The sequence below is a fragment of the Coenobita brevimanus genome, chromosome 14 (assembly GCF_032717465.1).
Source record: "Coenobita brevimanus isolate Jiangsu-jjx chromosome 14, ASM3271746v2, whole genome shotgun sequence".
Taxonomy (NCBI): Eukaryota; Metazoa; Arthropoda; class Malacostraca; order Decapoda; family Coenobitidae; genus Coenobita; species Coenobita brevimanus.
Genome location: NC_136967.1, coordinates 30,894,336 through 30,917,838, shown reverse-complemented (window position 1 = coordinate 30,917,838; position 23,503 = coordinate 30,894,336). Strand labels below are relative to the sequence as shown.

The 23,503-nt window shown below is 41.1% G+C and overlaps 1 protein-coding gene across 1 annotated transcript in view; it reads right to left on the bottom strand.

Annotated features, from left to right (window-relative positions):
* LOC145389633 (uncharacterized) overlaps positions 1-23,503 on the bottom strand; it is a 430,407-nt gene that overhangs the window by 241,517 nt on the left and 165,387 nt on the right. Inside the window, exon 4 of the mRNA XM_080264871.1 lies at positions 13,032-13,169. Within this exon, the coding sequence (XP_080120997.1) occupies positions 13,032-13,169 (138 nt within the window). The remainder of the gene's footprint in view (positions 1-13,031; positions 13,170-23,503) is intronic.

Below are 23,503 nucleotides of genomic sequence, written 5' to 3'. Positions count from 1 at the left end.
GTCCCACGAATCCTCGCCGCCTCCCGAGTACCATTCCTCCCAGTTCACCTCTTTACAGTTAAAGTCACCCACCAAAATTATATTATTGCTTTTCTCAATTATTTTTTGCAAATAGCTAGCCATATCTGACAACATCTCATGGTATTCGTCATCCTTCCATGCTCTCGTCTTTGGGGGAACATACACTACCGCCATATCTCTCTTAACATTCTCTCCAGTTTCTAATTTCATATATATCACTTCAGCTCTGCCTTCTCCCATTTCCACAGTATCTACATTTATGTTGTTCTTCACTGCTATCATCACTCCTCCTCCCTTTTTTTCTTTTCTGTCTTTTCTCCACAGTTTGTATTTACCATCTCCCAAATGAATATCAATATCTTCTCTTAATTTGGTCTCTACAAAGCACATGACATCAGGTTCATGTTCTCTCAAGAAATCGTTAATTTCGATCCTCGTCGATATGAAACCATCAACATTAGTATATATCACCTTCAAATTATTTTTGACGTTTTTAATACCTTCTTCTCTCCTACTCTCTGTCCGTACCACTTCCTCAACTTCTGATCTTTCACAGCCATCCCCCTTATTTTCCTTCACTTCTATTTCCTTAAATACCATTTCCTTACTTTCATATCCAATACTCTCCAAAAAAAAGTATTACATTCTTCCTCTGTCCTCTTATCATTTTTTTCCTTTACTTCTTCCTTTAATGATTTTAAAACTTCTCTTTCTTCTTCATTCAGATCTTTTCTTATTATAATATTTTCCATCCCCGCCTCTTTGCTTAACCCCTAAAACGCGGCTGTGTACGCGCGATCCCCCCCCTGTGGCGGGGTTGTAGCGGGGTCTGAGTACCTGTGGAAAAATATTTGCCAAAAATCATAGATTAACCCTAAAGCATTAAAATTTTTATGGCATATATTACTTACATTCAGCTATCTCCTGAGCCACATGTTGAGCCTTCGTTGACTACCAAAGGACTTGTGAAGACTTGCAAAGTTGGGTAACAAAGTCTTCACTCTCACACCTCCAGAAACCCGGTTTTCTTTCTACCACAGCCTCAGTCTGTCACAGTACACTTTATACAACAACGTAAAGGTAGTTAGGAATCCGTATTTGTACAATAAGCACTGAAAATAAGGCTAAAATCAACGGAGCGTACGGCCGACATGCACTGTGGCGGCGGTTTTCCCATCACTCAACAAACATTTCCATTTTCACAGCTAAAAACATGTATACTACATTATTTTCAATCATATTACTTTCCAAAAGATCACCACGGCGCGCTTTTTATTCTGCCTTACGTCCGCCACTTTATTCTTGTTCCTGTCGGCCGCTTGCACTGACTGGGAAGAGCTAGAACTCGCCATAATCTCACTTTCAAAGCCTGCAGTAAACTGACACTAAACAGAGGCAAAAGCTAGTGTTACAACTGGGGAAACAAGCGTTTCCTAGTAGCATAAACTGCTTGTGAGAGGAGATCGCAGATTTACAGTTCTGAGCGCTCAGAGCGCTGCCATGTATCACAGCCAGGCTGGCCGGGCCGTGGTAGGGGGGGTACGGGGGGAAAACGCGATATTTGGCAACAACTGAGGTCAGTAGTACAAAGGTAAAGTATGCTAGTTGTAGCTAGAGGATGGTGGTACTGATAGACAATACCAGCTGGAGCCTGCTTGCCCGCGGTTATTCAAAATATACTAAAATCACAAACGGGACGACCCGCCGTACTGCCCTTATGGCCGAGCGTCGCAAACGCGACGATCAGCGTTTTAGGGGTTAATTTCCAGATCACTTTCAGTATCTCATTTATTACACTTTCTGATGTAAACTTGACTCTCATTGGTCTTGTTTCCCCTTTCTTATAAGGCCCTATCCTCCTTACTTCCTCAATTTCTTTTACCCACTTGTCTCCTTCGGGGTCAATCTTGCCTAATATTCCTCTCACCTGATTCGTGTCTCTCTCGAGTCTTACGAACCTAACCTTTTCTTCCTCTTCCCTGTTTCCAAATACTACCACACATCTGTTCCTTTCTACAGTTTCTCTCACTATTTTCTCTTTTTTCTTCAGTATTTTCACTACATTTTCTTCCATTTTTTTCTTGTTCATTTCCCTTTCTTCCTGGATGATCTCTCTTAAGCTGACCACTTCTTTCTGTTCTTCTTCTACGTGTGCCCACTTTGCCTTATGCTCTTCTAATACACTACACACCTTCTCCGTTTTATTGGTACTCTCTTCTAGTTTCCTCCTCAATTCAACATTTTCACACTTCAAATTTCTAATCTATTCATTCGTTGTTTCATTGGATTGGATCAGACTCTGCATGGTAGTATCTGTATTTTCAGACACATCCTTTATCACTAGATTCTCTACTTTCTTTTCAAGTTCACTAATCCTCATAATTAATGTTTTAACCAGGTCCATGACATTGGTATTTGTATCAAATCCTTGAAATTCGAGTCCCTCATTGTTTACATTTTCGGCCATGTTTGATGTTGGTTAACCCCTAAAACGCGGATCGTCGCATTTGCGACGCTCGGCCATAAGGGCAGGACGGCGGGTCGTCGCGTTTGCGATTAAGTAAATTTTGAATAACCGCGGGCAAGCAGGCTCCAGCTGGTATTGTCTATCAGTACCACCACCCTCTAGCTACAACTAGCATACTTTACCTTTGTACTACTGACCTCAGTTGTTGCCAAATATCGCGTTTTCCCCCCGTCCCTCCCCCACCACGGCCCGGCCAGCCTGGCTGTGATACATGGCAGCGCTCTGAGCGCTCAGAACTGTAAATCTGCGATCTCCTCTCACAAGCAGTTTATGCTACTAGGAAACGCTTGTTTCCCCAGTTGTAACACTAGCTTTTTTTCTCACGGTTTGCCTCTGTTTAGCGTCAGTTTACTGCAGGTTTTCAAAGTGACATTATGGCGAGTTCTAGCTCTTCCCAGTCAGTGCAAGCGGACGACAGGAACGAGAATAAAGTGGCGGACGTAAGGCAGAATAAAAAGCGCGCCGTGGTGATCTTTTGGGAAGTAATATGATTGAAAATAATGTAGTATACATGTTTTTAGCTGTGAAAATGGAAATGTTTGTTGAGTGACGGGAAGACCGCCGCCACAGTGCATGTCGGCCGTACACTCCGTTGATTTTAGCCTTATTTTCAGTGCTTATTGTACAAATACGGATTCCTAACTACCTTTACGTTGTAGTATAAAGTTTACTGTGACAGAATGAGGCTGTGGTAGAGGGGAAACCGGGTTGCTGGAGGTGTGAAAGTGAAGATTTGGTTACCCAACTTTGCAAGTCTCCACAAGTCCTTGGGTAGTCCACGAAGGCTCAACACCTGTCTCTGGAGAAAGCTGAATGTAAGTACTATCTGCCATACCAAGTATAATGTTCTAGGTTTAATCTCTGATTTTTGGCGAATATTTTCCTACAGGTACTCAGACCGCGATACAACCCCGCCACTCGGGGGGGATCGACTGTACACAGCCGCGTTTTAGGGGTTAAGTACCAAAACAGCTGTTACCGAAAAAAACTACAAACATTCATGTATACTCTAGCCAATAAATCTTTACATTTTTGGTAGTCTATCAACTTTCATTAATTTTAAATTTAACCGAAAAAACTACAAACAGTCATGTATACTCTAGCCAATAAATCTTTACATTTTTGGTAGTCTATTAACTTTCATTAATTTTAAACTTAAAACAAGACCTCAGGAGACAGGACAGACAAAATTCCTGAAACTACTTAAGGTTAGCAGCGATGGCTGGGACGTCTGCTCTCTCCGGCTGTTTCTCCGTGTGTCGTGTTGTGTGTGTGTATCCTCATACATGTGAAAAATCCGTTTGGTAATGCATTATTCTGATTCATTACCAAACGAATTTTTCATTACTAAACTGGCCCAGATTTGGTAATGAAAAATACCAAATGGCAACCCTGACAAGGGAGGGGGGAGGGGGGAGGAAGGAAGGGGTGAAGGGTCTGTGATGTAACAGCTGTTCGGTGCCGCACGGCAATTTCAAATTAAGGGTGAGAAAAAATTCGGATTTTGGGGGGATTTTCTTCTTTTTTTCTCGGCCATTTTTGGGTTCCAAAGGTCCAGGCCCATGATGTCCGGTAAGTGGGGTGTCCAGGAAGTGGGCATCCGGAAAGTACAGGGATTACTGTAATTTTAAGCTTAGGGAGTTTGTGTTTCCTAACTGGGGGGCTTTGCCCCCCAGACCTCCTAGCTCTGGCCGTGCTTCCTAACTGAAGGGTGAAGCTCCCTAGACCCCCCTCTGACAATAACCAAACCTCATCTAACCTAATCTAACCAGGTGTAAATACAAAATAATGCCTTTCGCTAGCATAAATTGACCGTTCATGTTTCCTAACTGGGGGGCTTTGCCCCCCAGACCCTCCAGCTATGGCCATGCTTCCTAACTGAGGGGCTTTGACCCCCAGACCCCCCCTAACATTAATCAAACCTCATCTAACCTAACCTAACCGCATGTAAATACGAAAAAATGCCTTTACCTAGCAGTTTAGTTCCTCGTCTTCATCTGAAGAGTCGTCTGTATTTGTAAGGGCAACCGGTGACTGGCGACACTGCAACACTTTCTGATCCTCACAGTAAATGAAACTTTTGCCCTGATTTTGGCACTTTCTTCCTGTTGATGGTAAAATACCATGCGACAGCACAAAGGCTACAGCTTTATCTTCTTGCTGGTAGAACTGCAAAATTGTAGTGAAGTAATTAATTTCGCAGCCTTCACAGTCTATGGCTGGAGACGAACTGACTTTCAAATCCTGTGGGCCCTAGCGTGGGACGTTTGAAATCCTACTTTGTGATTGGCTGAATCATGTGCTACGCATGCGCTTTATCCACCCACACACATAACTGTCCGAACACAGCAGGGGAAATCTCTCTCTCCCATTGAAAACACTAACAATATAAATTGCATAACTCATCAACGGTAGATTTAAGACAAAAGTGCCACAGAAGAAAAAAGTCTTAGAATTGCGTAACGTATAAGGTGAGTTAGCCAATTTTGTTGTCAGTGAGCTGGGTGTAAATACGAAATAATACCACCTATCAAAATAACCTAACCTAACCTAGAAATATGCAAGTGAAATGTCATACATGAAAAGATTGTTAGACTGACCAAAAATACTTGAAAATGTTAAAGAAAAGTCGAAAATCGCACATGGTATACGTGTAAAGTTAGGTCTTCCGAGACTTACCCGTATTTCGTGGGGTGGAAGACGTACTTCTTTGTCTCAAACTCACCTTCAAATATCCCCCTGCATCCTGAAGGCAAGACTAAGACCTTGGCTCCATTTAGAAGAATCAGTTATACAGAGGATCATGTCACCGTTTGGCAGTCAAGTATTATTTTGAGTATAAACACCTTTGATTTACTGTAAAAAGTTACATTCACTTGTGTATATACAGTACTCAGATATTAAGATTAGAAACACCCAGGCTCAAGAAAAAATTTAGGATTCATTTACAACTAGTCATGTGACCGTCTGGGGGTTTAGAGGTATAGCAGTTTAGCAATTTAGCATCTAGCATACACCCTAATTAGCAGGCTAACATGATCACTGGTGAACTCCCTGCTAACCTTCTGAAATGCAGTCATGATCACTTTGCTTGCCATCCACCCAGTAACTAGTAAGGGAATCATACTGGAGATGATGGCTAACATGATATTTAGGTCATTGTAACAGACGTCTGTCTCATATGGAAATTCAATAACCCTTGTTTGGCTGGCTTCTCTTACTGATATTTTGTTTCACTGGAGACAAGAATATAATAGAAGGAAACAGTTTTATATTACCATTAATGAAAAATGGGAAAAACAACTGCAACATTAAACAGTACTGTCTGAAATTACAGCTCATTAGCAGTTTAGCAATTTAGCAGTTTAGCACCTAGCGTTCCCCCAACTTTCAGAACATTATCACGTCTGAGCCCCTTGCTAACCTTTAGAAAGGCAATAATGATCACTTGCTATCCAATCACTAACTAGCATGGGACTCATATTGGAGATGATGGCTAACATTACTTTTGCTGATTCATTGTAACAGATGTCTGTCTCATATGGAAATTCAATAACTCTTGTTAGGCTGGTATCTCTTACTGATATTTTGTTTCATTCAATACAAGAGCATCATAGAAGGTGGCAGTCTCATATTACTGTTAGTGAAAAATGGGAAAAACAGCCACAACATTAAATAATACTTCCTGAAATTACAGCATTATTAGCAGTTTAGCAATTCAGCAGTTTAGCGCCTAGCGATATGGAAATTCGATCACCCCATGTTAAGATGGCTTCTGATACTTTTAGGGTACCGGTACATAAAATGGTGTAAACGTTCCTTGTAATTGATTATTGAAAACCTGGTTGTGTTGTCTGTGATTCTAAAATTCAGTACATGCAAGCATTTGAAGGCATGCAGGCATTTGTTTTGGAGATATAGTGTATTCCTTCACTTAATGGCCTTTGTATTTTCTTAAATGAATGAAAGAACGAGTTTTATTGAGTTACGTTTTTCTAAGTTTATTTCACAAAAAATAATACTTATCTTTATATACTGATACACATTTAGGGTACTTTAACCCTTCCGTGGCCGAAGGCCTGGAATTTTCAATGCATGCCAGGCCGATGCCGGGGTCATTTTTTGAAGTTTCGAAAATTGATTTTTTTTTCTTGCCATATTGAAGAGAAAGTTCAGATGCAAATAACAGTGAAAATCCTAGCTTCCTATGGTAGGACAAATCTAAACTGGCGACTAGGGTGGGGCACGAAGCTCTGTACAGTGCTGCCACATTTTCCTTACACGCGATGCCCCCCCCCCTCTCTCTCTCTCTCTCTCCTGGGGGAGATGTGTGTCACCCTGGGGAATTTTGTTTCTTTTATGAATGACTTATAAAATTATGCTTTCATTTCTATATTTTTTTATTATATCTAATTATATTTAAAAATATTTATTATTGTTTTACATTTGTCACCAGATGACCTCCCTGGTGTGGTGCCATAATTTTTCATTCAATCACTCTCTCCCTCCTTCCTTCCCTCCCTTCTTCCATCCCTCAACACCTTCCCTGGCCTGCATTCCCCTCCTTTTCTCTCTCTCTCTCTCTCTCTCTCTCATCTATGGTGCTTTAGGATACTTTTGGTTCTTTTCTTTAACATTATATTGTATATATTGTAAATTTGACTTTATTTCCACACCACCCAGGAGGTAAGGACACAAAGTGACACAAGGAGGCTGGCCTGGTTAGTCTGGGTCTGTGTGAGTGTTGTCATTCACGAGGGTTTAATGTATTATTTTTTCTTTTACTAAGAAATTGGCATATTTTGACTTATATTCCTGCACATTATCTTATAATCATAATTGTGACATTATTACCCACCCCAGAAATATGATAAAAGCCAATAAAAGTGACTACATTTTTTTTTGGCAACGCTGTAAAATATATATGCCACATTTCTGTATTGTGGTATAAATATTTCATGCATAATAAGTTTACTGTTCTTTCATATATTATAATACACACGTTAACATTGTATTCATATGTGTTTATCTTATTTGTGATGCCTTTTACATATATAACAGCCATTTCACATCGCGGGTTTGGGAAACATAGCAACACTGTACAGAGGGTCGTGCCACACCCTAGCCGCCAGTTTAGATTTGTACCACCATAGACGCATTTTGTGACTTGCAATGGAGCGCGGAAGTTGCAGAAATATTAGCAACCGATATCCACCGCCCAGGGGCGCTTCCGCAAACCAACTGGGCAGGTGTTGTTATTTTTTTTTTTTTTTTTTTTACCTTCCAAAACAATGTGAATGGAGTTGAAATGTTGTGCATATATGAGATATGATGATATCGAATGATTTCAGTACATAATCTGTTAGGAATGGCTGGAAAAAAAAAATGTTATGAACACTTTTTCACCTTTTTGATATAAACTATGCTTATGGTAGTTTTGAGTTATTTTTTACATTATCGTTGTGCTCATGCTTGGAAAAGGGAGCGAAAGAGTTGAATTTTCGGTCCTAACTGAGAAAAATGCACGTCCTCCAAGGCTAGACTCTGCCACGGGAGAATAAAGTGGAGGGTCAGAACCGATTAGTAATATGGAAGTTGAGTCGCAACTTCGAGCTCCCACACCACGAGCATGGCTAAAAATAGAATCGTAATGCAGATTAAGACCTGAGAATAAGTCTAATTATTACGAATACAGATACAAAGCAGAAATAAACACGTTAAAAGATGGGGGAAAACGTATTTTTTCCGTAATAACATGTTCATCTTCCTTTCTCATTTTACATTCATCTTTCTCATTTTACCTTGTTATTTTCGCAACAAAAATATTGCTGTCTCATAAACAGGATGGTTGTGTGTGTTTTGCAAGGAAGGAAAAAGATTGTATTTTCTGTCTGGGTCGAGATAATGGGTGTAACTATGTGTTTTTAGGCATGGCCATGAGCGAAAAAATTGTACACCCACTCGTCACGACAGCAGGTGGTGAACTGACAGATGATATGTGAGAGGGTGAAGTCAAGGTCAGTCTCATGTCCCAGATTTTCGTTCATCTCCCGAAAGTTTTCATAGTTTTCTACAAGTTGCACTGCATCTAATGATCCAAACCATTACAGCAAACCTGAGCAAACAGGTGAAGATACAAAGACAAAAATGTATTTTTCATTTATTATCATGTCTTTTTTGTATGAGCCTGAATTACTTCATAATCGTAAATAGGTGGTTGTGTGTGTTTTGCAAGAGAGGACAAAGATGATATGTTCTGCCTGGGTCAAGATAATGGGTGTAGTTGTGCTTCTTTAGGCATGGCCAGGAGCGAAAAAATCGAAAATCCACTCATCACAGCAGCAAGCTCTAAACTGTTTGATGGGGTGTATGGGAGTGTAGTGTAGGTCAGTGTGAAGACGTTCAGAACGTTCGTTCACTTCCCAAAAATTTTTGCAGTTTTTATAGGCCGCGCTCAAACGACGCCGGCAGCCATTTATCGGCTAAACGTCTTTCGATGCCAGTGGCCACGGAGGGGTTAATAGAGATGAAAATCACGTCTCAAATTATTGTATGAAAGGAATCAGACACTTTGGACTTCATATTTCATAAACAAACCGGTAGTGTTAAGATGGAGTCGTGGTATATAGTACAGAAATATATTATAAGGAAGGGGTTGTTTGTTTGTTTTCTTGTCTTGTACCCTTCCTTTACATAAAGACACCAAACATATATATACAGTACTGAAGAGTGACTCTAATGTGTTAAGGTAGTCTCATGGCATGCAGTAACATTATGTAAGGAAGGGGTTGTTTGTTTTCATGTCATGTACCCTTCTTTTACATAAAATTAAAGAAACCAAAGACAGATATACAGTACTGAATAGAAGTTTTGAAAGGTGAGTGTGTATTTTAGTGAAAAATACTCGTATCAAGCAACCTTTCTGTAGCCTTGGTCAAGACATACTTTTCTTCTCAATTAGGGTGCGTCTTTCACACTGCAGCGTCTAACATGCCACGAAATATGGTACTTTCAAATGTAAGCTGGCACAGCGTGCGCTCGTCTGTGTTTGTGATTGGCAGAAGTAAATCGCGTGTAACTCGTTTATTATCAATTTGAGAGAGAAATGTCACAGAAGAAAAGATTCTTAGAATGACCAATTCTACTAGAAAATGTTAACGAAAGGCTGAAAATCGGATGAGGGAAACGTAAAATTTGACCGCCAAGGTCTTAAGTCTCGCCTCCAGGACACATGGGGATATTTGAAGGTGATTTTGAGACAAAAAAGTGCGTCTTCCACCCACGAAATATGATAATCCGAACAATATAAGACTATCAGGAAGAAGAAAAACGAAGAATGTGGAACTGAACGCTAACTTACGAGAGAACATAGAATGGAAGTAATTTTTTTTTTTCTGATTAGCAAACATTTTCGTTCAGTTTCATCCCCTAAAACTGTGAAACCCATATGACTGTGGTAAAGTCAGTGAGACGCGAGAAACGACTTTATAGCCGTATGCTCAGTCGGTCCGAAATGTGTTGGGAAGCACGAATTTGAACTACATACTGTATGTGGAACTGAATGCTAACTTACGAGAACACATGGATGAAAGTATTTTTTTTTCTAATTAGCAAATATTTTCATTCCATTTCACCCCCTAAAACTGCACAACCCATTATGAGTGTGGGGTAGAATTAAGTGAGGTGCAAGAAAGGATTGATAACCGCATGTTCAGTTAGTTGGAAATGTGTTGGGAAGCACTAAATTGAACAAAGAATGTGGAACTGAATGATAACTTACGAGAACACATGGATAAAAAGAGTAACTTTCTGTCCAACTGGCAAACATTTTCGGTCAATTTCATCCCTTAAAACTGCAAAACCCATTATGAGTGTGGGTAAGAACTAGGTGAGGCATGAGAAAGGACTGATAACCATATGCCCAGTTGGTCCGAACTGTGTTGGGAAGCATGAAATCGAATGAAGAATGTGGAACTGAACCCTAACTTATGAGAACACATGGATGAGTTTTTTTTTTTTTTTTTTCCCTGATTAGCATTCAATTTTGTTTCATTTTGTCCCCTGAAATTGCGAAACCCATAAATTTCGTCTAACCATTCGGCCTTGAGTGTGCCCAGGAAGCATATTTCCAGTCTGTATGCGTATTCATCTCACCACTGGGAACCCTCAGCCAGGAACGATGCTCGCCCAGTCGTTTTGAAACGAACCATAGGTTTTTCTTGAAAATATGTTCAGTGTGTTTCCCAGACAAAGTTTTCTCAATCTAACACCTAACCTATCCCACTAAGGCTGCTTGGCTGAGGTAGCTGGGTGTGGTATTGAGATAAATACCCATACAGAATGGAAAAATGCGCCCAGGAGAGGTACCCAGAGTTTAGAGAAAGACGTCATCGCGCGCGACTTTCAAATTTAGTTGCCAGGCCAGCTGACTTCCCGAGTGAGCTCGAGTTTTTCCGCGTGTTAACATGACTTGTGTCATTATGCTGACCACGTTAGAACAAAAACATGTTACTCAACCATGTGTTACACAAGGACTGAGTGTATATAATTATATACATATATATATATATATATATACTGTATACAGTAATCCCTCCAAGATCTGACGTAACAGAGCCAAAGGCATGTCCAGGACTTGGGTTTGTCAGGGACTAGGGAAAATGCCCCCTGGACAGCACCTATTTAAGACCCAGTTCACACAAATAAGGGACAGAAAGCATGAAATAAATGAAAAGGAACCAGAGAATGAGGAACTAGAAGTGAGTATGGTACCGGGTACTTACAACACTTCCGTAGACGTCACAAAGATTAACCCGCCTCCTCTAAGGCTCTGACAGTGGTGAAGGTGCACTTGAAGCACGTACAGTTATCCAATGTTGTGCTGCACTTAATCCTTTGCACTGTGAATTATAATTACTTAACACTGCACATTCTGTTCTTACTTGCGCCATGCCAGTTGCAACACGCCAGTCTGCACTTAATCCTTTGCACTCTGAACTATGCAATAAGAAATTCACTTTGCTTGTATGAAATCAAGTCTGGATAATCTCAATTATTTTTATGCAAAATAACTGCAAAAGGAGGATAAATTATATTTCAGTCTAGGCTATACATTACACTGTATCTTTCTTGTAAATGCATCCTCTTTATGCGTTCTACCATCATTTAATACCAATTCTAGCGCAATTTTACTTATTTCCTACATAAAAATAACAGTTTAGAATGGATTAGGGAAGTGTCTGGTTTATTAAACAGAAGAAACATTCAAAATGTGTGTGCTGTTAGTGCTCATGCAACGCATTCTCGCCCAATCTAGCAAATGTCGTGGCATTCAAACACCAGAACTGGGCTTCGCCAAGACAGACTGTCCAGAATTTGTATAGTAAGAATGACTGACGCTCAGGAACGTCTGACGACTGAACGTCGCCGTTGGACCGCCTAAATGCTAGGTTTTTATAGTACGGCCCTAAGTGTGTTGCAAAGCCTCGGAACCCCTGTTATTTAAGTCCATCAGGCCTGTTGTCTACTGTTGTTTAGGTGACTGACCATATTTTTGTTACTGTAGCTATATCTGTAGTAAATGTGTGAAAATTTTTCCCTTTATTATGTCTCTAAGGGTCAAAAAATGTCAAGGTATGAGGGGATACCACCCATATGTAATTTTCCCATAAGATTATATATTCACTGCGCGATTTCACAGTGAGCGAGGACCAGGACCGCCCATCCACTCGCACACTGTGGGAGCTTATTGTACTTGGGTAGTGTACTGTAATTAGTAAGGATGGAAGTTTAGAGGGTGAAGTGCTAGAAAGGGTGCAACAAAGAAGAAAGGCTGCTGGTTCCTTGAAAGCAGTGATAAGAAACAGGGAAGTGAGCATGGAAGTGAAAAAGCTACTACATGACAGTATTGTGATACCAACTCTAACGTATGGAAGTGAAGCTTGGACCTTGTTGGAGGGACAGAAGTCAAGAGTGTGAGAAGTGGAAATGAGTTATTTGTTAGGAGCATGTGGAGTCACACACAGAGAGAGACTGACAAATAAGGAAGTGAAGAAGTGTTGTGGTGTGGATGTAGACATGACAGGAAGAGTTAGGAGAAATACACTGAGGTGGTTTGGCCATGTGGAGAGGATGGAGAGTGAAAGACTGACGAGGAGAGTGTATGTGAGTGAGGTGGAGGGGGGGGAGGGAGGGGGAGACCAAGGATGAGATGGAGGGATGGAGTGGAGGGGAATATGAGAGAGGGGGGTGTGAGCTAGGAGCAGGGAAATGAAATGGTGGGGGATAGTGACATGGAGGCTATTTGTTTGTGGCCACCCTTTACGGGATTAAGGCGTCTGGCGACAGATAGATATATACATATAAAGACTACCAATGATTCAGCACTCCAATACCTGTGTCATGTTTCAATATCATATTACTGTAGGTTTAACAAATGCAATACAATAATTTTATAATAACAGTATTGTACTATGTTACTTACTGTCCATCCTTTTGATTCTACGACCATAGAGTGCTTTCTGTCTAAACTCAGCAGCTCTTTGTGCAACAGTTTTGGTCTTGTCCAGTTCCTGCTTCAGTGTTTTCACACGTACTCCTTGTTGCAGGGAAATGGTACTGTCTAGGAGAAAAGTGAGCATGTAAGTAAATTATTCATCATCATCCAAACCCTCTTCTTACTAATACTCAGAGTGGTTCCAAAAACTGAAATAACAAAGAACAAAATTTAGAAAACTCTCATAGAGAGAGTCCTGTGCAAATGACCACACAGCCACTCACAAATCATTGAGGCTGTGGAAATTTTTCCCCCACTGTAAGAGGTGTGTGGTACATGTGTACCTCTTAGGTATACTTCTCATGGTTAGAGGCAGAGAATTTAATCACAAAATAATGGGATGATGGTTCTAAGAGGTTTATAAACCCAAGAACTAGCACTCCTTTTGCTGGTTTATAGTCTCTTATAAATACCATTAAATGAAATGCTATTGCATCTGAAGTCATAGACAGTTAAACAGTAAATAAAATTTATATGATTTATATAATACAGATAAAATAATGATCAGTGCAACGTACAAAAGTTAATATTCCACGTGTTAAAATTCACTAAACAGCATCCGTTAAAATTCATGAAATAGCATCTGCTGGGATGAAACTCTCCAGTAAGAAAACGGAGAGAACCAACAATATTTAATACAGTACAGTATTGAAACTGGATTAATTTCTAAATAAAAACTAATTTAAGTTCATCCAGTTAAAATACATTGGTAATTTCATGAAGTACTAAATCACGGTTTTAATTCAAGTAAATTATTAAAACATTAAGTGGCAACTTCAAACAAGTCCAGAGGACACAGCCATTTTCCAGAGTCAATGTGGAAGAGGGTTTGATAGAGTAAAGACCCAGGTCAGAAGACTGTTCTATTATTATAAACTCTGCCAAATAAAATGCCATTCCAGCAATCTGCCCATTGTCATCCCTCAAAAACTTATATCTTCAAATCCCCATAAAAAAATTACTACACAAGCCCTCAGAATTCTCAGCTCCACCTCACAAACCAGTCTTCACAAAACTGTGCTTCATAATGCCCGTGGGATAGAGCCATTTCATCCACAGCCAAACTAAAAAGGGGGTGCAAACCTTGTCATGTACAGCTGCGTCTATAAATGTCTGGACCACCAGTAGTGGAGGCTACGAAGCACATCCCACCCTTACTGGACTGCGAGTCACTAGCACCAATATATTTTTGGGTAGACAGAAAAACTGAAAAAATACATCAATAGTATTCTACAGGAATGAATTTACAGGTTTATAATGAAAACAAGTGATAACATGAAGTCTGAGGAGCAACTTTTCATCCCTTTGAATCAGAGGTTTGATGAAGCTTTGACCACTCTCCACTATGGCAATGACAACATTTCGACTGAATTTTTTATAGTACAGTACAGTGGAATCTCCTAAACTGCAAGATCCTAAATAGCAGATTCATAATACAGTACACGGCAACACTGTGCCACAGTTTCAATACAGTATCAGTAATTCGCGGAAATTAAATGAAATTCACTCTTCTGACAACTCTGGTAATAAGTGCCACCATTACCTCAAGCCCGCCCATCTAACCGCACATAAAACCAATCGTAGTCAAGCATGGCAATTACTAATCCACGCATATTCCACCATAGCATTTATTATAAGCCAATCACACTTCCTTCCCACGCCAAGCATGAAGGACGCGCATGCTTGATGCCCCAGTGCCCAGCTCAGTGCAGTGTCTCCTCTCTGTTGTTAGTGTGTGGTTCTAGTGTGGTTTAAGAGTTTTTTTTTTTTTTTCCCCAAATGCTTCCCCCGCCTGCTCAGTGTTACCATGGCTGATCATAACCCTCCTAAGCCTACAAGTTTTTAAAGGAAAGGGAAGAAGCAGCCAATGTTAGCTTACCGTACTTCCCAGAATATAATGCACATTTTATTTCATACCAAAAAAATGCTCTCAAAGTATGTCCTGCACATTATGCAACGAAGCTACCTATTTCTGTATGGAAGGAATGGGCCAGGGTTGAACCTAGAAGTGGCTATGTCTTCCTGAAACTGATAAAAGCATACCTCTGTATTATTTTTTATCCTTCATAGTCTAATGGCTGTGTTTACATACAGTGAACAATTCTTCAATCTTTATCAAAGTACTGTAAGGGCATTGACACTTTTGCTTTTCACGTGACCGACAATGCTCTGAATGGTTTGTTTACTGCCAACTCTATGGACAGTGTTGCCAAACAGAAACCTTCTGAAGTGCTAACCTCAACTTTAAAACACGGTATACTATAGCACTACACCCATATCAGTTAGGAGTGATTCATTCATATTCTACAAATTACTTCTGGGGAAAAGAAAATATCCATGTGCTTGATCTTTGTTATTAACATTCCCATGCTGTTATGCGTATTCAGTGACAAAAAGCTTGAAACTGGCTGTATATGATGATCAATTCTGTTTGGACAGGGAGGGGACAGCAGACAGGAATGTTTGGTATTAGATCTGGACAAACAATGGCCCTAGTCCTGTTTACCATTTCGTAGCCTACAGTGTATTGTTGGTAAGAGCAAGTCTGTCTCAGTCAAAGCTCAGTTCATTTGTTGACTGGGAAAATTTGTGTTTACATTAGCAGGTCATTCTGTGAAATGAAAAAAACTTGCAGTGTCAGCACTCAGGGCTGTGCACCGGAGGAAATTCGTCTCCCAAATGTATTTGTCTACCAAACTTAGTATTGTAAATAATGAAGTTACATGAGTATCCATAAAGAAGTTCACTGTACCAATTTCCTTTGCTTTTAAGTAAAGAAAACAGCTGAATATGACATCACAGTTACAATGGAATTTTCAGATTCTCCAGAGATATAGCATGAAATGAACCAGGCACTGGTATATTTGAAATTAAAGTGGTATTGTTTGTAAAAAATAAACTCGTTAAGAGCGGCGCAGTGAGTAAACATCGTGGTAAGATAGATGAAAGTCCAGCAACCTCATGTTCTTGTTAGGCTAGGCCTAGACCTAGTTTTCTTCAAAATTTTCTCTTCAAAACTAGGGTGTGTGCTATGTGCCACAGCACATTATACACCAGAAAATACAGTACACACAAAAGTTGGATGTAATGAGGAGGATTGACAGCAGTGGGAAAAAAAAACAAAGTTGACCACCATTACGGACTCGACGAGGTAATTATTTACCAACGGGCGCAGTGGTTCCACCTACAGTACAGTATTTATACAGGCATGCCCCGGTTTAACGATGAAACTGTTTAACCCCTTCACCAAGGGGTGACAAATCTCACGTATTACCATGTACAAGGTTTCCTCCCCCCCTCCCTCATTTACACCACACTACTTTTCCAGGGAAAAGCTCCTATCTTGCGAAAATAGCTATGGTGTTTTGAATGTTAGTGTATACTCTACTGTATGTGCATATGAGTATGCGCCTATGTGTGTAAGATTGAATCTGTCACTGGTTGTGCTTGTATTAAAAATAATATAAATAAAAATATATTTTTGAGTAGGTTTATCATAAAAATTACAGTGCAGTGAAAGATTATATACAGGGAGTCCCCAATATATGAAGCCCCAATATACAAAAATTTGAAGATACGAAAGTTACATAAATAGGACAAATTCCCCTATACAATAGGACAAATTCCCCTATACGAAAGGCATATGTTTCGATGGTACGAAAAGCGCTACGAGAAAATGATTCAAATTTGGCACGCAACCAGCCGCAGCACCACTATCGTGTATGGCGAGTCAAGCAACTACCTCCGTTTTGTCCCAGTTTGTTCCCGTTCCCCGGCTGTGTTGTGCGTGCCTTCTGTACTCCGAGAATCTTTCGCAACTTGCATCATGCCACCCAAGTGTCCTTCACCTTCATCATTATCATCATCTGTGAAGCCTCTCATGAAGAAGCAACAACGAACCCTGATGCTGGAGTGCAAGCTCGAAATCATCAAAAGGCATGAGGAAGGCCAGGGCATGAAGGAGATCAGGCCTCACCTGTATATACTGTACAGAACTGTTTTCTATTTTTTATTCAGTAGTGTGATAAATAAACAACTGCTTAAAGTTCATTTAACTATTATTAACATTTCTACTGCAGATTTAAGAGCTTACAACCAGCCTAGTACAGTACAGTGTAGTTAGTTGACAGTTTTTGGGAGGGGGGGGGGGCTCCTGGGATGCATCTCCTCATTTTCTTAAGATTCTTAGGGGGAAAACTTTGCCCCTAAGAATCTTCAATATACGAAAAACTTATATACGAAAGATTTTAAATGTACCTAACCCTTCCATTTATTGGGGACTCCCTGCATATACAAATTAATTCAAGGTACTTACCTATTAGAAATGCTTCCTCTGAATTCTCTCAGCATGTCCAAGTAAGGCTCAATATATGTTTCTGGTTTCCCTTTCTTTACAGTTTCAAGCAGGAAAAAAAGTAGGAATTTCAGTATGCTCACAAACTGGTCTCTACTCATTACTTCAAGACAGAACACTGCTGGGCCACCATAGAACATACTTCTGCCCCAGTACAGGTAAATGCAAAATTTCGTTATTCCCATGGCAAACAAAAGGCTAATAAAAGTGACCATGTCACTTTCTGAAACTGGATGCCAAAGAATTCACCCTTTTCCGCAGGTGGTCACTGAAAAATTTATTTGCCTTCTGATCTGTCCACTCACATATTTGCTTCACCACATCTCATCAAAAAATAGCTTGAAAGAGTCCTAAGGTGACACAATTTCAGATTCACTGATCGCTGGGTTCAGCCCGAAAAAATCAGTCATAAATTCAGACACATGGTTGGGATGTGTGACAGCAAATATGTCCCTTATCAACTGCCAGTCACTTTGATTTCTTTCTCATGAATATCATCAAATTCATCACTCTCAAGTTCTTCACTCGACGAGTCATCAATATCCATGTCTTGAGCTGATGGCTGATAATCCTCATCACTCGAGGAAATACAAGATTCCTCAAGAATACAGTAATCCCTCCACTATCCAATGTAATAGAGCCAAAAGCATGTCTGGAAAGTGGTCCCGTCTGGATAGTGGGCCCTAGCCTCCTGGACTTGCTTATGGACCCTAACCTACCATGACTCAGAAAAACACTTATACAACTCCCTCTGGACATGCATAGCACCTATTTAAGATCCAAATTACACCAATATGGGATATAAAAGACTGAAAAAAATGCAAAAGAACCAGAGAATGAAGTTTTAGAGGTGAGTTTATACAATATTAAACATTCTGGGTACTTACAAGTCCCTGACTCCTGGACTGGTACTTATGGACCCTAACCTAGCCTAACTCAGAAAAACACCTCCCTACTGCACATGCATAGCACCTAAGACCCGATTCACACCTAGAAGGAACATTAAAGAGTGAAATGAGGTTTTAGAGGTAAGTATGGAAAATACAGTACAATATGAAACATTCTGGGTACTTAAAACAAGTCCCAGGCCATCTCGAAGAATAACCCGCCACCTCTCAAGACTCTGACAGTAAAAAGGAGTACCTGAACCACCTGCAGTACACTGTACACGAAGTCTTCCACTGAACTTAGTCATCTGCACTCAGAATTCCATTCTCTTAACACAGTGCACTCTAGTCTTACTTGCGTTCCATTGCACCTTAATGAAATAAGTGTTGCACTCTGCACTTAAGTCTTTGCACTCATAAATCCATTTTCTTAACATTATACACTCTAGTCTAATTTGCGCTCCATTGAACGTCAATGAAATCAGTGTTGCACTTTGCACTTTAGTTTTTGCACTCATAATTCTAATTTCTTAACACTATGCACTGTTTTCTTCACTGCACAACACTGTAAATTCCCGTGTGGTCTAGTGGAGAGTTCTTGCCGTTTAATCACTGTCAGGGTCTGAGAGTAGCTGATGCAGATGGCCTAGGGGTGTGTCGCTGGGTCATGGTGATGGACTACCCACTGCAGACGGCTCTGAAGACAGGCACAAGCTCACGTCCAGCGACTCCACCGAGCCTGATGTGCTGGGCTGTGGCTCAGAGGATGAGGGCCTGTCTTGGGGAGGCAATGGAGCGGAGACAGGGCTGGGCACAGTGGGAGTCACGGGTCTCAAAAAGCTGCCAATGGTTGATTGACGCAAGGAATGACGATTTTGACGATTAATGATGCGCTGCCTAAAAGCGCACACTTCCTCCACAAGTCCCAAGGGCCCCATCTCCCTGTCGCAGTCCGGGTGTTCCAAGTAGTCGAGAACGAACTCTACGTGTTCCCGGAGTGCGCTCAGCTTGGGGATGGCTGGAGTAGTGTCATGCTCAGAGGAGTCCGCATAATCGTTGCCATCCTCGTCGGAATCTTCAAGCTGGGTACTGACACCTGCAACTGATGATGCGATCTCGATATCAGACATGGTCTGATACCCAGGATCGCCCTCGTCGTCATCCAACCGCTCACACACTTCATCCACATCAACATCGTCGACATGCGCACGTAGATACGCATGGAAGTCATCCACGTCAAAACCTAGGAAATAGTGCTCCACATCCGTTCCGAGAAGCAGACGAGACCAACCATTTTCTAGAGTCTTGACAGGGATTTCCTTCCATGCACTGGCCCAGTTGTAGATTGCAGACTTGATGTTGTAGTGACGAAGGTTTTCCCAAGTCCGCTTGCCTCGCATGTCCCGTCCCTCCCTGCGCTCGTCCTTGTCCTCAAGAAAAACCATCACCTCGTTCAGGAACTTCCATTGATACAGCCTCTTCGTTGCCACGATCACTCCTTGGTCCATTGGTTGGATGAGAGCAGTCATACTAGGTGGCAGAAACATGAACCTAATGCACCCATTCTCAGCCACCAAGTCCTTGTTGCACGGGTGAGCAGGTGCATTGTTGAGAAGGAGGGCCTTCACCTGGTTGCGCAGGATTCTCAGTTTCTCCATCTAGTACAGGTAACTCGCACGGAACACGATCTCACGGAACGCGCTCGCAATTATACACGGTAAGGGCTGGGATACATATAAGACAACGTAAGATTAAAGAACAATTATGAAAACTACAAATTAACGCAGGAGAGGCCTTTGAAAGATCAAATCCTCGAACGTCACCGCAGCGAGCGGTTTGTTTTGATTACGTGACGATCTAGGCTGGAAATTATTCAGTGAGTGAGACATTCCCGAGTACAGTAGCAAAGTATTTGTAAGTTAAATATTTACAGTACTGTACGGTTCTGGTAAGTTTATGTGCAACTTAAAGTACTATTAAATAACGTTAAAGCAAGAAATAAAGTCTTATAACCAGTTTACCTGATAGGCATCAGAGTATTGCCTTTTTTATTTGTTCGTTTTTTCCACAGTACTGTACAGTATTTGTAAGTTAAATATTTACTGTTTTCGTATGTACTGTACTTGTAAGCACCGAAATAAAGTTAAATAATTAAATAAAGCCTTGTAACCAGTTAACCCGAATTATATGATTACCCATGAACGGCGTAGGAATATTGCCTTTTTTGTTTGTTTGTTAAACTCTTACTGTACTGCTTTTCTACAGTACTGTATTTGTAAGTTAAATATTTACTGTTCTGGTATGTACTTGTAAGCAATTAAAGCATTAAATAAAGCCTTGTAACCAGTTAACCTGATTTATATGATTACCCATGATCGGCGTCGGAATACTGCCTTTTTTGTTTTCTCTTGGTATCTTTACCTATTTGCTCAGGTTTGCTGTAATGGTTTGGATCATTTGATGCAGTGCAACGTCTAGAAAACTGAAAACTTTCGGGAAGTCAACGAAAATCTGGGACATGAGACTGACCTTGACTTCACCCTCTCATGTATCATCTGTCAGTTCACCACCTGCTATCGTGATGAGTGGATGTACGATTTTTTCGCTCGTGGCCATGCCTAACCACACATAGTTACACCCATTATCTCGACCCAGACAGAAAATACAATCTTTTTCCTCCCTTGCAAAACACAAACAACCACCCTGTTTACGAGACAGCAATATATATTGCGAAAATAACAAGGTAAAATGATGAACGTAAAATGATAGAGAAAGATGAACATGTTATGACGGAAGAAGTACGTTTTCCCCGTCTGTAAACGTATTTATTTCTGCTTTGTATCTGTATTCATAATAATTAGACTTAATGTTAGTTCTGAAACTGCATTATGATTCTATTTTTAACCATTCTTGTGGTGTGAGAGCTGGAAGTTGTGACACAACTTCCTTATTGCTAATGGGACTGACCCTCCACTTTATTCTCCCATGGCAGAGTCTAGCCTTGGAGGACGTGCAGTTTTCTCATTTAGGACTGAAAATTCAACTCTTTCGCTCCCTCTTCCAAGCATGGGCACAACGATAACGTAAAAAATAACTCGAAACTACCATAAACATATATCAAAAAGGTGAAAATGTATTCATAACATTTTTTTTTTTTTCCAGCCATTACTAACAGATTATGTACTGAAATCATTCGATATCACAGTACTGCATTTCTAAGTTAAATATGTACTGTTCTGGTATGTACTTGTAAGTTAAAGCACTGGTACCAGTTAACCTGATTTATATGATTACCTATGATCGGCGTCGGAATGTTTCTTTGTGTTTACGTACAGTATTTGTGTGTTGAAGTTTTGCTATGGAGTACTGTATTTGTGAGTTATAACATTAAATAAACCTTCTAACCACTTAAAGTGCTTTCCAGTGATTACCAGTGACAGATAACAGCAAAACAACACATTTGGGGGGTATAGGGAGCAAAATACGGAGTAGTTTAAATATATGCGATTTCGCACCTAACACGGCACGGTAGGAACGAAACCCACGTGTTCCGTGCGAGTTACCTGTAATGGATGACCTCTTTGACGAAATGGCGGTGGAACCAGTCTTTGAAGATGTGGGCAGTGAACCATGCCTTCAAAAATTGGTACCAAACGACAGGAAGGACATCCATCGCCCCATGAAGACACTGAGGCAGCTTTGCACGGCCAACAATAACGGGCTTAAGCCGTTGCATGCTGTTAGCATTGGCACAACACAAAGCAGATATCTGTCGCTTGGAGAGCTTGCGGCCAGGTACACGCTTCTCCGGCTCCTCGGCAAGAGTGTTTGTTGGCAAAGAGTGATAGAATAAACCAGTTTCGTAAGCGTTGTAGACTTGACCAAGAGTGAGACCCTCCCTGTCGATCATGCGCTTCACCTTGTGCCGAAACTCCTCGACTCCATCCTCGTTGGTGTCCAAGTTTCACCATGGTCCTTACGGTTGGTAAGGCCATGTCGTAACTTGAACGCGAAGAGCCAACCGTTGGATGCCTTGAAGTCTGGGGCGTCGTGAAGCCTTGCGAACTTCTCAGCAGCAGCCTTCAGCTCCGTGCTACACACCAGCACACCTGCAGCACGTTGCTGTCGATAACAAATCAACGTGGAGCGGTCGACTTCTGCATACCGGGGAGTAAACATCATCTTCCTCTCCACGTTGCGTTTGCTTTTCGACAAGAAGTCAGCCATGCACTGCATGAGTTTGTCACAGGATCTCTTCATATCAAACAAAGTAGATCAGGCCAGGTTGAATTCACGAAGGATGCGTGAGGTTGACCATCCCGCGTCCACCTTGTCCAATATCTCCCTCTTCTTCACAGAGTAAAAACCACTCTCTTCCTCTTCTCAAGCGGCGGGGCCATCATCACACTAACAAAAGGCACGAGAGCAGCAGTAGAGCACCACCACAAAAGCGAGCACATGGGCGGCCACGATCACGAGCGTGCACTCGCAACAAGAGACAGGCGGTAAGTGGGGGGGATGCAGGGCAGCTCTAGTGGACGGCAGGGGAACTACGCACCAAAACATAGCTGGTCCGTGCCACGCGCACCGAGTTCAAATTATGGGAGGAAAAAAAGACAGATTTTTTTTCGAATTTTTTGCGATTTTTGGCCCATTTTGGAAATATTGGATCCCGGGACCAAAATATCTGGTAAGTGGGGGATGTCCGGAAAGTGGGCGTCCAGATAGTAAAGGGATTACTGTACTTATTTGTGTAAAAATATACAAATATAGAAATGTCAACATACAAATCAACAATACGGATAACTCACTTCCTCCAGAGGTGATGAACTGCTGGCAGGACCTTGAGCGATTTGATGATGAGGAGTTACAGTCAAGTTGCCTAAGGTGCGGGTAACTGGTTATGGAACAATCCCACACCATAGAAAACAGTGCCATAGAAATAATTAAATTTATGGGAAAAATGAAATTTGGTTCTGGACGTTCGCCCAAAGTCCCCCTTTTCACCCCACTTTTCCCCATTTGCCCCCACTTTAACCACAGGCACACAATCACAGCAATCAGTCAATGCATGTATTACACGTAACAACAGGCACAAAAAAGGGGAGGGTGATCAGCCTTGTGTCCACTTAGTCATAAAACAATCATTTGTAAAAGCG